General features: G+C 55.1%; 1 protein-coding gene across 2 annotated transcripts in view; it reads right to left on the bottom strand.

Annotated features, from left to right (window-relative positions):
• The window catches only part of WHRN (whirlin), a 48,547-nt gene extending 35,301 nt beyond the window's left edge, over positions 1 to 13,246 (bottom strand). For both annotated transcript variants that reach the window (XM_084494356.1, XM_084494357.1), the window contains exon 1: positions 12,618 to 13,246. In XM_084494356.1, the coding sequence (XP_084350482.1) occupies positions 12,618 to 13,193 (576 nt within the window). In that variant the 5' untranslated portion in view covers positions 13,194 to 13,246. The remainder of the gene's footprint in view (positions 1 to 12,617) is intronic.
• Between the last annotated feature and the right edge of the window lie 2,567 nt (positions 13,247 to 15,813).

Below are 15,813 nucleotides of genomic sequence, written 5' to 3'. Positions count from 1 at the left end.
TGCAGCTAGGGGTGCTGCATCGTCCCACGGCGAACTCGTTGTGCACCTCCCAGGCTACCCAGAGCAGCAAGCTCTGCCGCAGGTAGGTCAGCCCTTCTGCAGCAGACAGCAAGCTTTAGCTAATTGATACACACCACCAATTAATCAGTCTTCCAAAAATAAACAAACCAGGAGACAAATCCCTCCTTGTGGTTTCACTCTGGGTTGTCCTGCCAAGGGTACCCCGGCTGCGTCCCTGCACTTTTACACCTCACTTCTCGCCGTGCCAGCAGCCAGCACCAGGTTCCCCAGCCCTATCTCTGTGCTGGGGACTTGTCCCAGCCCTGCCACCAGCCGTCACCCTGTCCCTGCAAGCTCACAGAGGCCAGGGTGGCTGGCTGAGAGCAGAGCAGCCTGCTGCAGTGCTTCTGGGCACGGCTCAGCTCAGCCCAAAGCCCTGCACACAGCCCTAGGACACTGCACCCACGAGCTGGGGGTGTCAGGGTGGTTCTCACCTGCCCTACAGCCACCAGTGCAGCGTGATCCCTGCTTTCTGTGAGGAGCTGCACCCCGTCTCCTGTCTCATTATTCATCCATTCAGACCGGAGCCATTTCTATGAAATTCTCTTCTAAGCCTGAGCACCGTTTATGTAACTAGGTACCGAGACAGCAACACAGCACTGAGAGCCCCCCGAGGAAAGCCTCGTCTCCAAATGAGGCTGCAGCTCCTCATCAGGCACCAGCAAACAAGGATAATGTGATCAGCCCAAACACATGGGGTGACCAAGCCACGTCCCAAGGGACACAGGGTCCAGTCCCCACTCCATGCAGAAACACCGGGTGACCCTACCCACTGATGCCCATGCTCCCACTCTTCCCCATTTCTTCCCTTCCTCAGAGCACCCGTCCTGGCAGTAACAGGGAAACCAAAAATAACCCCAGGGTTTGCACCAGACAGCACAGCCAGCAGGCACACGCAGAGCTCAGCACCAGGACACATCCCCAGCCCCAGCAGTTCCCGTCCTGCCTGGGCTAAATGTCACATATCAGAAGCACGGGGACAGCAGGGCTGCTCTCTGCACACACGGCAAACTTCCCCATGATGAGAGGCCAGAAATGTACAAGGGACTTTTTGTGTTTCTCTGCAGTTCCCTTGACAAGGCCACCAGGAGATGGGATCACCGTCAGCAGGGAGATGTTTTATGCATAGGGGTGACCGCAGAGCACCGGGAGGCAGCAGCACGGGTACGGGAGGAGCTGGCAGGAGAGGAGGGAGGCAGCAGAAGCTGGTGGTGCCGTCGGGATGCTGCTGCTGACAGACCCCACAGAAGGAGCGGTGATGGCTGGGGCTGTCATTTTGTCCTCAGCAGGTTTCCAGGCATGAAGCAGCTCCTGCCCACCGCAGTGCTCCCCTGGGATCACCCCCAACAAGACCCTACTCAGAGCATCTGTTAACAAACCCTCCAGGCCAGCTGCTGGCTCCTGGGGCTCTGCTCAGCTCCAGCCTCCCAGGGCCCAGCTGGGATTGCCCTGGGCAAGGCAAAGCCCATCCTACCCTAGTGCTTCAGCTAAAGGTAAAATTTGTTTTAAAAAATAATTTGGCCCTATGAGCCCAGTGTGGTTTCTGCCCAAATCCTGATGGAAGTGCTCCACTTGTTCTTAACTTCACAGGCAAGGGGCTCCTAAGTTTTTGCCCTCTGCTAACAAAACCCTCCTCCCTCAGCTTTTCCAGGCAACTCACCCCTTGCTTCCTCCAAGCTGCGGCATTACACAGAGAACTTAATTACCAGAGACAGCCAATTAATCAGCCTCTTAGCACCAACAAATGCATCCTGTTACCTAGACAGGATCTTTAGTGCAACACAAACAACACTTCACTGCCAACAGCACCAACCCTCCTCCCTCCCTTGCCTGGAGGATGCTTAAGCACAGCTCTGAGATGCAGCACCGTTGTAGCTGATTTACAAGAAGAGATTTGACTCATCGTTTTGCATCAGCTTGAAAAGACTTTATTTTTAATGTGAGCCTGGGTTTGTACCAGCTCAGGGGGTAAATCCTTTAGCCGCGAGTACAAGCAGCTAAGGGAATCTGCTTTTCCCCTCCACCAGGAGCACAGCCCCTGTTTGAGAGGGGGGGGCAGAGCAGGAGGCTGAGGAGCAGGAGGCTTGCTCAGCACCACCTGTGTCCTCCCTCGGGCCACCCAAGCCTTGCCAAACATCGCAGGGAGGTCGGCACAAACGGCTTCTCCAACACAGTGACCATTAGAGTCCATTTTGCTCAAACACTTGGGCCTCCAGGGGACTTTCCGTCCACGAGGCAGCCACTAGCAATTTAAACACAAGCTGGCGGGCTGCGAGCAGACGGGAACCAAAGCAATGTTTTCCCTCGGATGGCAGCACCACAGGTGTCCCATGAAGCACAGCAGGCAAAGGAACAAGATCTGGCATGAGCCTATAAAAGCTTGGCAGGCAGAGCTGCAAGATGAGGAAGCATCAGGTGAGCCACGTGGGAGAAGCTTCCATCCAGACACAAATCCCTGTCAGCTGCTCCGGTGAGCTCCAAGGGAACAGAGCAGCTATCCATTTTCCATCACAGGGAGAGTTTCTCCTCTTCACCCTCTTTTTATTTTTTTTCTGGCTTTACCAAGGCTGGTTTCATCCTATGGTTCGCAGAAGTTCCCCTCCAGGTACCTGGGGAGATGAAACCCAATACACTTGGGAGAAACAAAGGAAAATTGATGCTCCCAGAGGCACAGGAGAGACCCCTGGGGCAGAACCTGCTGGGAGCCTGTTCCTTGTAGACACAGGGCCCTATGGGATCAGGGCCCTGATGGGAAGGGACCACCTCGACACTGCACAGCCTGTGACCTACCTGGAGGTGAAGGGCTGAGGGCAGTTCCCATCCCACATGCAAAGCTGACCCCACAGTGACACCAGGCTGTGTGGCAGCCCCACCGGTTGGTTAGCCACTGGGATCCCCCGCAGGGCTGCCAGGGAGCAGAGCTGAGCATCACCACTGCCTTTTGCTATTTCCCATCCCTGGGCCTTTGTTTTCTCCTTACAGAGAGACTATCACCCCATTTTGGAAAGAAAGTGGAGGCAGCCCCAGCAGCGAGTCCCCTCCAAACTGCATGATCTGGATTGCCCATCCAGGCACCCGGGAAGGCTTTCTCACCATGCCTGGTGCACACAAGAGACGGGTGCCCTCCCCTGCACCTCCCTGTTTAGCCCCTCCAGCTGTTCTTCAAACGGTTACAGAATGCCTTGGGAGCAGGCACCCACTGAAGGAGGCTGTGACCCCAATGCTGGATCCGAAGAGGAACCCAAGTGACCACCCTAGCGGAGCATTTGCAGTGAGTTTCTTACACCACCACCTTGGTCCTGCTGATTTTTATTGCTTCAGCACTGAGATAGAATGAGAATTTAATGGGGCCGTTTATGCCTGCTGTTGCACCACCACGGGCATTAGGGCCAAAGCAACACGAGGTGCAGCTGGGACCCCCACGGGCCGCATGGAGCTCCCACAGCACTGCTGATCTGCAGCTCAGGACACGGCCAGGTGCTGGAGCATCCCAGGGAAGCGACTGCAGAATGAGAGCGAAGTCTTGCTTCTAATAAAGGAAAGTGGAAATAGCTGGCATGGAAAGGAGAGCCATTTCAGGGGAGGCGAGCAGCTCAGCCTGGTGGCACAGGGGGCTCTGGGCTGAGCCAGGAGAGGAACCAAAGCTCCAGCAGAGAAGCCAAGCCTGGGCATCCTTCTGCTGGAGCTTCAGCAGCCCCACCTGGAATCGTGCTTTGCAGCCTTCGTTTTCCATCCTTGTCCTTGCTGTAGCTGACACCAGGGACCTCTAAAGACTGCTCACCTCCACCCTGCTGTCCCAGGGTCATTGTGTTCCATTTTAATTCCTTGGGGATGGTGAGAAAAGGGCAGCTGATGACCTGGGATCAAAGGTGCTAGTTCACTCGGACCATGCAGGCAGCTTCCTTGACACATCCTTCCCTGCCATCACACAGGCATTTTGGCCAGCAGGGACACTACCTATGGCAGAGGACAGGATCTGTTTTCCAGCTGGTCTTCCTGGATGCCCATCAATCAACAGGAATCATTTCTCAGCCCTACCACGTGGACTTCTCCTACCTTGTACCTCCTGCAGAGTTACACAGGGTCCCCAAACCCCTCTGAGCAGGGGGTTTTTGGCCAGCTGCACCAGCCCCTTGGTGAAGGGGGCTTTATGACAGGTTCCCATCATTGTCCCCCCTCCACTTCAGCCTTCGGGCTGCTTGCCCTGTGCCTAGCAGCTGCTCCAGCATCAGGCACTTTGCCTTTCCCTGCTCCCAAGGTGCCACAGTGCTGCCAAGCTGGCACAAGTCCCCTGACCTCAATTTTGCTGTCAGCCCTGCTCATAAGGCACAGCGAGGTCCTGGACCCCCCTCAGCATCAGGAGAGGCACCAACAGCACGTGAGAGGGCCAGCGCCTGCCCATATGAATGAAGTTCTTGCCATAAACAGCTCACCCCAGCCCCCTGGGGCAGAGGGAAAAGCTCACCAGACCTGAGCTTCCCCCCAACAGAGAAAACGTGGGGCCCATGGAGAGGCAGGACAGGCTCCGGATGGCAGCAACACAAAGGAGAGCTGCTCCACCAAGTTTGCGCCCAGCGACTGCAGAGATAACATCACAGAAACGAGCAGCACAAAATGGGCACACTAAACCTAACCCATTTACACTGGACCATTAAATAGAAGAATTCCACCTCCTTAATCCCCTCTGCAGCATCAGGCAGCACAGACTTTCCTTTCTGGAGCCGTTTCAGGGACCTGCACCACGCTGCTCGCGCTGCTGTGCTCTGCTCCCGACTCGGATATTTGGCTCTGTCCCACCTATAATGCATTGGAAGACCACGGCGTGAAAGCTTTAACACTGGCACCACAATGCACGAGCACACCTGCTCGAAGAGCTTAAGGAAATAATTCAACCGAACGCGGAGATCAGCGCCAAAACATTTAGCAGGGAAACAGCCACCAATTGCCCAGAAATATTATTAGAAAAAGCAAGTGCCAGAGAGAAGGGCAGACTGATTCCATGGAGCCACCGATCCTCTGACAACACGTTATTTAATTACCTATCAAACCCTTTGGGAGTGAGGTAGACTGCTTAAAATAAACAAGGAAGGGAACACATCTCGTGTACTCACTGTCGGTACCTTTGCAAACACACACACCACAGCGTGCTCCTCGCTGAGACCTGCTGCCAGCTGCCACCCTCCCGAAACCCATCTGTGCCCAGCAAGCCTCACGCTGCTGAAGACTTTCCCCCTTCCACCTTGAGAGCTTTCCCCCTCATTCTCTCCACTCGAAGGGAGCTGAAAGGCTGTGTAAAAGCATCTTCCAGGCCTCCACCCCCCCCAGCAGGAACACAGATGTCAGGAATGAATGGCAATTAATCACCAGCACTCTTCTGGCAGCTGGAATAAAACATGCGTCTGGTACAGATACAGCCCACTCACTTACCTCTGCCGCTAATGAAATGAGCAATCTATTCCAATTCACTCTCTTAGTGGGTAGATCAGTCTGAAACAAGCAGCATTAACCATGAGCCATCCTCCCCCTTGCTGCAGCCACTTTCTTTCTGATAATAGACTCGCCGGGGCTGCTCGGCTGCTCAGATAATGGGCATCCACGCACTCGCTCCATTTGCAAGCTGGAAAGGTCAGCGGGGAGGTTATCGATCACTGAAGGACCATGCAATTTCGTACTAAGTCCAAAAAAGAGTAAGGCAACAGGCTTGAGAGAGGGAAAAAACCTGAAGGGGAGAGAGAAATGCAGAAATACCAGAGGATGGAGACAGAGGGAGCTTTTACAGCGTGTAACAGCACCATGGAGGGAGCAATTTGCAGAAGTTTGTCTAAATGCTGTTTCCTGCGCTCCCCTGGGACGTGCTGTGGGATTTGGGTGGACACAGGTAAGTTTTAAGCTTGGCCAGCCGGCAGGGCTGAGCAAAGCCACCTCGGTGCCAGTGGGAACGAAGAAGTTCCTGTGCCTGCAGTGGAGGTGAGGGGGCTGAGACCCCGTGCAGGGTCCAGAGGTGTGTTTGTGAAACAGTTCCTCTGCAGGATGGACAGGGCAGGAGATGGCCCCAGCACCTTGCTCCAAGCACCGTCTGCAGGCAGGACAAGCAAGAGGCTGCTACAGCTGCAACTAATGCCTTGGTTAACGCCAAATCCACCAGGTGCTGTACAAATGCATAGGGAAGGGCTGTCCCCTGCTGCAGACCGCAGCCTGTAGCTGTAAATAAGATGCTTGGGACCAAGTGCACGTCCTCACCTTGCCTGACAGTGGCTGGGGAATGGCTTCAGCACTGAGGGGCCGGGAGGGACTGCACCAACCTCCCTGAGGGGCTCGTCCCTGCACAGGATGCGTGGCTGTGGCCAGGGGGATGAAGAAAAACGATACAAGGGAGAGGTGACACAGGCAGGAGGAGAGCAAACGAGGGATGGAGGGGAAGAGGCACCCCAGATGGAGTGCAGAAGATGAACAAGAAGGCAGCAGGTGACAGGCACAGGGATGGAGGTGTGAGATGGACAAACTGAACTGCAGGAGGCACGGTCCAGCCTCTCCCCCTCTGCCAAGGCAAAGGTGACAGCAGTTTGGTTTTCAAGCAGCTGCACTTATGCAAATATATGCAAATGGATGCATAACTATGGTGACTGCACACATTTAGCCCCAGGGTGGCAGGAAGCCCATGTCCCTTTCACCTGGGAAGGTCGAATGAAATCTTAGCCCCGGGGACTTCTGGCTGACATCCCCTCCCTGCCTCAAGACAACAGCTCCGTCACCTCCTGCCCCCTCAGAGCTGGTCACCGCCCAGCTCATCCCTCACACGAGTGCAGACAGCTGTAAAAGCAGCAAAAACTTCAGAGCTTTATTTCAAGGTAAGCCTGGAAATTTGTCCTGTGCTTTCTGAAAAAAAAAAAAAAAAAAAAGATGAAGGCAAGTCCTCCCTCCTGTTTTTTCCTCTTCCCTCTCCATACCAAACACCACCGAACAAGTATTAAATATCACAAGAGCCATCAGCAAACCCAAATTGCCTAGCTATGGTTCATTACCTGGTGAGAAGCTGACTGTGGAAGAATCTAGGTGGAGAAATGAGCCAGACACCTGACCGATCTTTGGAGGAAATGCAGGCAGTGCCTGCAGGGGCCCTCCCGCACGTCCCACCCCGGGGGCTCCAATGCGGTTTCTGGGTCCAGCAGCGAGGAGCCGGCAGGAGCTGCGGGCTGCCCCGTCCCTGTGCCAGGAGGACTCAGGGGCAGGGCACCCAGTCAGATGAAACCCAGCCAAATCCTTCCAGCAGACACGCTGTCAGTTTAGGAGAGGGGATTTAGAGCCCAATAACTCTCCGGAGAGACATGGCATTGAGGAAGGTGTCAAGAAAATCCATCATCGTCCCCAAGGCCAGAGGAAGTGAGTAAGAGAGATTTTAACTCGCCGGCTATGCTGCACATCAATGCTTTCATTTTCCTCTAACGGAGGCTGGAGGGAAAGGCAGGCTTTTATCCTTTGGGTTATCGTATCAAGCTCTCTACTGAGACAAAACTCTTTATTTACAACAAGCACACCGAACACCATTTGTGCTCCAAGAACTGAAGGATGTCCTAGCAACACTAACCCCGATGGACACTCCGATGCCAGCACCAGGTACTGCCACCCTCGTGTTATGAAAGGAGTGGCTGAGGACCTCATGCTAACCTTTTCCCTCAGCACAATGCTGTTTGATTTCATTAGGGCTGATTGTAATGATGATTTGCTGGTGTAACGGAGGGAAACCCCATCTCTGCAGGGCCAGAGGACTCTCCGCACACACACGCACTCCACGCTACCCACAACATTAATTAGACCAGTTCAATTAGTGCACAGACAGGCATCAATCCCCAGCCGGACCCTGGGTCCCAGGTGAGCTGGCCCCTTGAGCCTGCCCCGCGGTGTCCCCAGCTCTGTCCGTGAGCCGAGGGCAGCGCTGGCTGCTCCCTTTCAGGAGCAGAACTCATTTCAAAGGCAGATGCCTCCGAGTCCAGGAGTGACCTCTTTCCCGTCCCCTTTTTCCTGGGGAGGGATCCTGGTGACATTACACCTCCCACCTCCATCCTCCGAGCTCTGCGAGTTAAAATGGAAACTGCTCGCAGGACAGAGCAGCAAATGCCTGCAGCACTGCAGAGCCCCTGCCCCTGCCTCCTGCCCTGCGGGGGCTTTTGCTGTGTGCACTTCTGGGGGTTCAGTTTTTAAGCAGGTCCGGAGACCGAGGAACAGGTTACTGCTGCTGGGATAGATGCCACTCACATCCTTTTCTGTGCTCCAGATACCGGAGAGATCCCTCGGGAAAGGGAGAGGTTTCTGGCTCTGGATCAGTGACTTTAGAATAGAGCTAAGGAAGCAGGCATTCAAAGGAACAGAAAGGAACAGAACACCTGCAGAACCAGGGCACCGACACACTGCTCTTCCTCCCCACCCACCCTAACCACGGCCATATGTGGTGATCCACAACTCGGAGGGTTAAAACCCAAGAAACAAGCTGTGTTCCTTCCTACCAGCTGTTATAATCGCGCATGAAGTACAGTGGCGATTACTGACTACAGCAAATAAGCAGTCTTGGATAATCAATTAATTGGGCATCACAGGAAACACTGAAGTGAGACTCACGTTCTTGTAAGCTGCCTGGGAGGCAAAATTGTTGTAGATTCACTTCCCAGGCTCAGGGCTGCACGTCTCTGCCGTCTCCCCAGGGTCTCAGCAGTGCCACGATCCTGCGAGGTACCATGGCCACTGGGACCACCTGGCTGGCCATCAGATGGCCAAATGAACAGAACTGGAATCTGCTTTTTGTTATTTCTGAGCTCTCAGAGGAGGAGATGGAAAGGCTGCTTTGAGAGGCATGAAAACCCCCAGCAGACAGACAGAAACTCACCGGGGTTCAGCCTGAGGCAGACAGAAGGACCACAGAAGCACCACGCTGCACAGGATGGCTGCACACAGGTCAGCCCGGCTGTGGGGTTTTTGTCAGGCTCCTCTGCTGATGCTAACAACTGGGCAAATGCAGAGAGACGAGGCAGGGCAAGCGGTCTGATGGCAAGAAGCAGAGCAACTCGTGCAAGGCTGGCTGTAACTCATTTAGCCCAATCCTCAATCAGCAGTGAGGCTTCACACCCACTCCTCTCCCCTTCCCCAAGGCTTTCAGGACATGAAAACCCACTGCAAAGCAACAGAAGTAAGGGCTGGGGGGAAAAGGGAGTGCAAGCTTAACACAAACCCCCAAGAAAAGGAGAAATACCTCCCTGTGTAGTGCTCTCACGGTCTAAACCCAGAGACACCTGGACAAAACCTTGCAGCTTTACTAATAAACTTTCAGCACGACCGCATCGATATCAAGTGCGTACTGCGGGAAGGCTGCTGAAAGCCAGGCGGGTTCTAAAAAGATGCCAGGTAATACAAACTTCTCCCCTTACGCCATAATTCAAATTACAGTGATCTTTTTCTAAAGTGCACTCCTGAACGCTGGAATGATAGAGCTCTAATTGTAATGGAGTCGTTTAATTTGGATTTGAACGGAACAGCACAGAGCAGCCAAGACATAAAACTCCACTACCAACATAAAGGTTAAGAAGCTGGCCATTAAGTGAATTGATTTGGAGTGCTTAGGTAATTTTGTCATTTAAGTTAAAAAAAAAAAAAAAAAAAAAAAAAAAAAAAAAAAAAAAAAAAAAAAAAAAAAAAAAATTATAAATGCAATTTTCACTAAAAATATCTACAAGCCCCATCACACTTGTCACAGGCCACTGGTCACTCTGCAGCCAGAGCAGCTCACAGCTCATTACTTCTGATGTCTTTGCCCAGCATCGCAGCAGTTCTCATTCAGTTCCAGTTTTGGCTGATGCCTGAAAACAGAAAACAGATGAGAAACGGCTCTCAGCCCTCGGGACAGTGCCTTTCTCCTGGAGAGGAGCACTGGACAAGGCTGGGGCACTCCTGCATTGCACACAGGTACAAGAGGAGGCAGCTGAGCATCATGATTTGTGAGATGAATGCTCTGATCGCCCTGTGAGTGCACCGACCAGATTTCATGAGCAAGGTGGTACCACAGGGGCACTCACTGCCTGTACTCACAGCTGGGAGTCCCCGAGCACCCCAGAATCAGCACCCCGAGCTGATTTCAGGCTGTGACTCTGGCTGGGGAGCCCAACGTGCCCAGGACAGCAGCGAGAAGCAGCCTTCCTGATCTCCGCAGCCATCTCATGCCCTGAAGAACAGCTTTGACATCTTCTCCCACACCAGCACGTTCTGTGTACTCTGAATAAGGAGGCTGCCCCAGACAGCTCCTTGCTGCAGGAGGGTGAAGGTGGAAACGCAGCCCGGGAGCGGGCTCCTTTCCAGGCAGAGCCAGGAGCCGTGCTGTCCCCGGGCAGCTCCTGATGGACCAGGCGATCACCACATCTGGTCCAAGGCAGGCAGACCCAGATACCGGGAGACCCAGCCACACAGCTGTTGTGCAATAGCAAAGCCTCTCTGCTCACCCTTTTTCTCCCTCTGAATCTGATCCCAGGACCAAACCCTGCTTGGTCTCACCAACACTTTCCCCTCCACGGATCCACCTCAGAGCAGACCAGCAGGCGCCAGCAAGGACACCAGCAAAGCTCGCTCTGGTCTCACAGACCAGGAGGCAGCCAGGGGACTTGGTGGAGCTGCTAACACCAGAATCAAGGCTGAGCTGAGGTCCTGGCGTCCAGGGGAAGCAAACCACATGGGTTCTGCCCACCTCGTACACCACCACGTCCCTCCAAGGGCACAGACACCCTGCTCTGCATCCTAACGCGGGCATTCGTACCCCAACCCCAAGGAAGCTCTCCAAGGACAGCCCTTTGGCATCGCTGGTTGCAGTCTCCTCTTCATCCCCCCCTCCACAAGAGGCAGCAAGGACAAATTATCATTTGCTTCATTCCGAAGCCTCCCAAGAACTGTTAGGCAGCACTGTAAATCACACTGCGGCTCTTCCCACCACCACCAGCAGCCAGAGCACCCTCATGGGATGCAGCAGGAGCCCTACAAGATGCCAGCACAGCTGGGTGAGCGACAAGACTGCAGCTTAAAGAAGTTCAGCTCACAAGCAGACAGTTTCTAAGCTTCTCTTTCATATCCAAAAATCACACTGGCAACATATAGCTTTTGTCACAGAACGGCCCCCTGGCAAATCGCATCCTACAGGAATTATTTCTGTGCAGGAAGCACTTAGTTCACACAATGCTAATAGAGCCTAATTGAGAGTCTAAGAGGGAGCACATTGTATTAGAGAGCAAACTGAAAGTTATTACACGAATTACCCGGCACCGTGGGTTGAGTTGGAGGTGAAGCCATTTAACAGAGGAGAAATTCCTGACACCTGCCTTCCGCCCATCCCTTCCCCGCAGACCACGTCTGTGGCTTTTGCAACCTTAAGAGCACACAACTGCAGGACAAACTTGCAGAAACTCCCACCCTGTCACTAGAACAAGAAAGCAGGGGAAGAGAGAATTCCTACAAACCTCTCCTGCAGCCTCAGGGCTGCCCAGGACTCCTGCCAGGCTGAAGCTGTGCCCTTGCCCGGGGCACGGACTTAAAGCCCGGGTGGGGGGCAGGCAGGCTGGCTGCGTGGGGCACGGCTCAGAGCCGCACGAGATTAACGCACGGCTGGAAAAACACACCATGGGGAGCGGGCTGCAAGTGCCTTAGCTCGTTACGGAATAATTAAAGCACGAGCAGCCCCCGTCGCCCACCCGCTGCCCACAGACCCCAGCCCCGAGGATCGGCTCCCCCCCAGCTCCACAGCTTCACGGGATCGCTGCGAACTGAGCCCCGCAGCCCAGCCACCAGATCGCTGGTACAGCGCAGGGACGGGCTCGGGTCGCTCACAGCCAGCTCAAACCCCAAATCAGCACCGGGTCAGCCCCCCGGCTGCCTGCCCTGCACCTACCTGTACATGAGGGATTTTGCCTGGGGCACCCCGGCTGTGCAAAGAGCCGGAGGCAGCTCGGCTGCGTACCTGTACCCCAGACCTGTGCCCCAGGACCAGTTTTAGCTTTGGGACTCCTGCTCCTGGAGGGGGATAAGCTGAGTTCCTCCGTTTCCCCATACCTCAGTTTCCCCAGCTCTGGGAGCAGCCAGCAGGGTTTAGGGGCACATTACACACCTTAAAACCCAGCTGCTGTGCCCAGGACCTGCACTACAGGACCACTGGCTTTGACACTCCCACCTCCTGCTCCTGGAGGGGGATAAGCTGAGTTCCTCCGTTTCCCCGTGCCTCAGTTTCCCCACCTTTGGGAGCAGGGTTTAGGGGGCAGCTTACACACCCTAAAGCCCGGCACCTGCCTTTGACATCCCCACCCCAGCTCCTGGGGAAGGAGACGAGCTCCTTGGCTTCCCCGTGCCTCAGTTTCCCCACTTGTGAGAGCGGGCAGCACACTTTAGGACCAGATCCCACAACCTAAAGCCCTGCTCTCCTATAAACAATCACCACTACGAGCCAGAGGAGGGGACAGCAGACTGGAGGGGACCCCCGAGGGGCCGGAGGCGCCCTCCCCGTGCCCCCAATCCCCCCCCTCGGGCGGCGGCGTTACCTTGACGGCCTCGGCGTGGGTCGCCCTGTCCAGGGGCTTGCCGTTGACCCCCAGGATCTGGTCTCCGACCCGCAGCCCCTCCCGCTCGGCCAGCGAGCCGGGCTCCACCAGCGACACGAAGATGCCGACGCCGTGCTCGGCACCGCCGCGGATGCTGAAGCCCAGCCCCTGGTGGGCTTTGCTCCGCCGCAGGCTGACCTGCCGGAGCCTCCCGGGGGGCTGCGGGGGGCCGGCGGGGGGCAGGTAGGGCCCCTCGGCCGTGTACTGGTCGAAGAGCAGCTGGTCGGAGCGGGGCAGGACGAGGCGCAGCAGCGGCAGGAGCTGGCGGCGGCGGGGCGCGTCCAGGAGGGCTCGCAGGGAGCGCACCAGGTCGCAGACGTTGCGGCGGCCGTGGTAGGCGTTGAGGCACAGCACGAAGCGCTCCCGCTCCGCCTCGCTCAGCAGCGCCGTCAGCGCCTGGTGCAGCCGCCGCACGTTGCTCGACAGCGGCCGGGGGGCAGCCGGAGGAGCCGAGCCCGAGCCCGAGCCCGACGACGCCGAGGAGCGCAGCGAAGCCGAGTCCGGCTCCGCGCTCATGGCGCTGCCGGGATTCGAACCCGCAGCCCCCGGGGCTCCGAGCCCGGCCCCGCAGCCGGCCCCGCGCCGCTCCGGCCGCCCGCGCGCTCCCCCAGGAAGTGACGTGGCCGCGCGTTGCTAGGAGACGCCTGATACATCGCCCCCCCCCCCCCGCCTAGGCCCCGCCCCCGCCGCGCGGCAATTAGCGAGGTGCTAATTAATGCCCCCCCCCCCAGCACGTACTGCTGTCACCGCCCCAAAGCGGGACTGGGGCTGCTGGGCGGCTGCTGAGGGGTTGGGGCATCCTGTGACCAGCATAAGGTGGGCTGAGGCCTGCGCGCAGCTCATCACACGGATGGGCCCCGCCGCCAGCCCCTGCTGAGGGAGGCCCGAGGGGAGGATGGAGGCCGAGGGGAGTCCCAGCGCCCCCCCAGCCCGCTCCCCTCCATCCCTCACAGGCCCGGAGCACGGCGAGCAGATCAGCTTGCAGCCCCACAGGGCCGCCGTGACCCCGTTACCTGACCCACCCGGTGTTTTTTTCCATTGCCCGGCACGCCGGGTGGAATGGCGGCCGGCTGTAGGTAACAGCGGGAATTCAGCCCTTCGGCCGTGATTCGGTGGAGAGCTTCGGTTGGTGTGTTTCAGTCAAACGTCAGTGGGATTTAGGATCTACAGAATGGGGATGGACTGGCTTCTTGGTTGGTACTGGGGCAACTCACAAAGCCAGGATTTGAGTCAAACCCAAACTCGCTGCACCTGAACACTCTTCCGCTAGCTTGGGTAAACCTGAGCAAGACATAACTCAGCTCATGGACTGTGAATAGCAGCAAATAGCTGCCAAGTAAGCCCCACAGCACCATTCCATGAAGGATCCCAAGATGCAGCCACAGCAATCAAGAAGCAGTGCCACGGGCAGAGAGATTGCAGGTCACAGCATAGACCTGCAGGATTTAGGGTAGCACGGGACTTTGCCTCACACCTAGCCACCCACTTTTCTACTTCCACATTGGTCAGTTTGGGTTGTTAGATGCCTCACCAGTTTGGGCTGTCAGCTTTCAGGGAGAACTGGCTCTATGTGTGTCTAGAAAGCCTAGCAAGGAACTTAATCTCCATGCCACCAAGCTATGCTGGGACAGAACACGAAAGCCAGCAGAGCTGCAGGTCCCCCAGCATCAGGAGTGCCAGAACCATCACCTGTCACAGCTGAGCTTTGCCTTTTGCAGTTACTGCCGACAGCAGAACGCCCACAGGGTGGAAACCTGGCACATTCTTCCTGTCAAATACCCTTCAGATCCAAAAGTGATCCTTCAAGATTAGAAGTCAGCGCAGAAATACAAAGACTGCTTTTCCAGTTGCTAGATAAGTTATTTCTTACTACCTGAGATCTTGGCTTCTTTCACGTCTCTGAAGCAAAAACATTTCTCATCTCATCCATTTGAAATCTTTCTATCGTTGCTGAAGTGCCTTCTATCCACTGCAGTCAAGGAGGATTAAACCTAATTTATCAGACGCATCTTGATAGCAATAGAATTCATTTTGTTCATGGATATGATCGGAAAGCTTTAACAGCTGCATTACAAGTAGTTTTATGTATTAAAGCTTTGTTGGAGCTTTCAATGCCTCGTATAAAACAAGACCAAACAAAGCAGATTGGTAATTGAAATTCGGGTTCTAGCTGTGGGTGATAAATAAGCAGATGGAACAGTCAACATTGCTGGGAAAAAAAGGGGCAATATATGACAAAGTGAGTAAAAACAAAAATACGCCCACAACAGCCAAACAAAATGCGAAGGGCAAACAAGATATTTCATGTCTTTACATCGCACGTAAACAATTTTAATTTTAGTAACCCCCTTGAAGACTCCGCTATTTAAAGTGCCGTGACTCTCACAGGCACAGGATCTGAGCATCTCCAAATTTTTTATTTATTTTGAATCCTACAAGAAGCTGCTGAGGACACCGACATGAGCCGACGCAGAAAGAGCAGCCCTGCAGTGCACCAGCCCCAGCCTGGAGCAGTGCATCCAGGTCGTCCCTGGCAGCGTCAGAACCACAACCACCGCTGGCATTCGATGACCCAACGCTCCCCAGCGGTGGAATTTGGCCCTGATCTTTTGACTGCTGCTCTGCAAGCTGTCACAAAGGCAGTTTCCCAACCGAAGACAAGTTGAACCCAATGCTACCCCCCAGAAAAACACACACAAGGTCAGCAGGAGGAGCTGCGCTTGGGAAGAATTCCGTTTTCTTGCTGCTGTGAGGGTTCTGGGGGAGGCTGTTCATCCCCAGGATGCCCCGTTCAGCTGCTGATTGCTGTAGGACAGCTCCGAGGCACCCCTTTGGAGCAGGGCTGGATGTGACACCTCTTCAAGTTCTGCTTACAGCTGCTCCCAAAACACCTGCAACATTTTATTCCCAGATGTTCTTCAGATTGAGGTTGATCGAACACTGCAAGTTGGGTCTTTACCCTGTACTGTCCAACCAGGGGGGGGCCTGGAAAAGAAAGGGATTGAGATCTTCTCATAGACCCTCAGCTTTGAAGCAAGGCTGATTAATTTCTAGAGGCTTTATCCTCTCCACTGCTTTAAGCACTTAAGCCATGCAGTTGAGGGCAGCACACGGCTTTGGACCAGAGAGGAGAAGG

This window comes from Aythya ferina, assembly GCF_964211825.1.
Source record: "Aythya ferina genome assembly, chromosome: 20".
In the NCBI taxonomy this organism is placed as follows: Eukaryota; Metazoa; Chordata; class Aves; order Anseriformes; family Anatidae; genus Aythya; species Aythya ferina.
The sequence above is the reverse complement of the archived record's forward strand: the minus strand, read 5'-3'. Positions and strand labels throughout refer to the sequence as shown.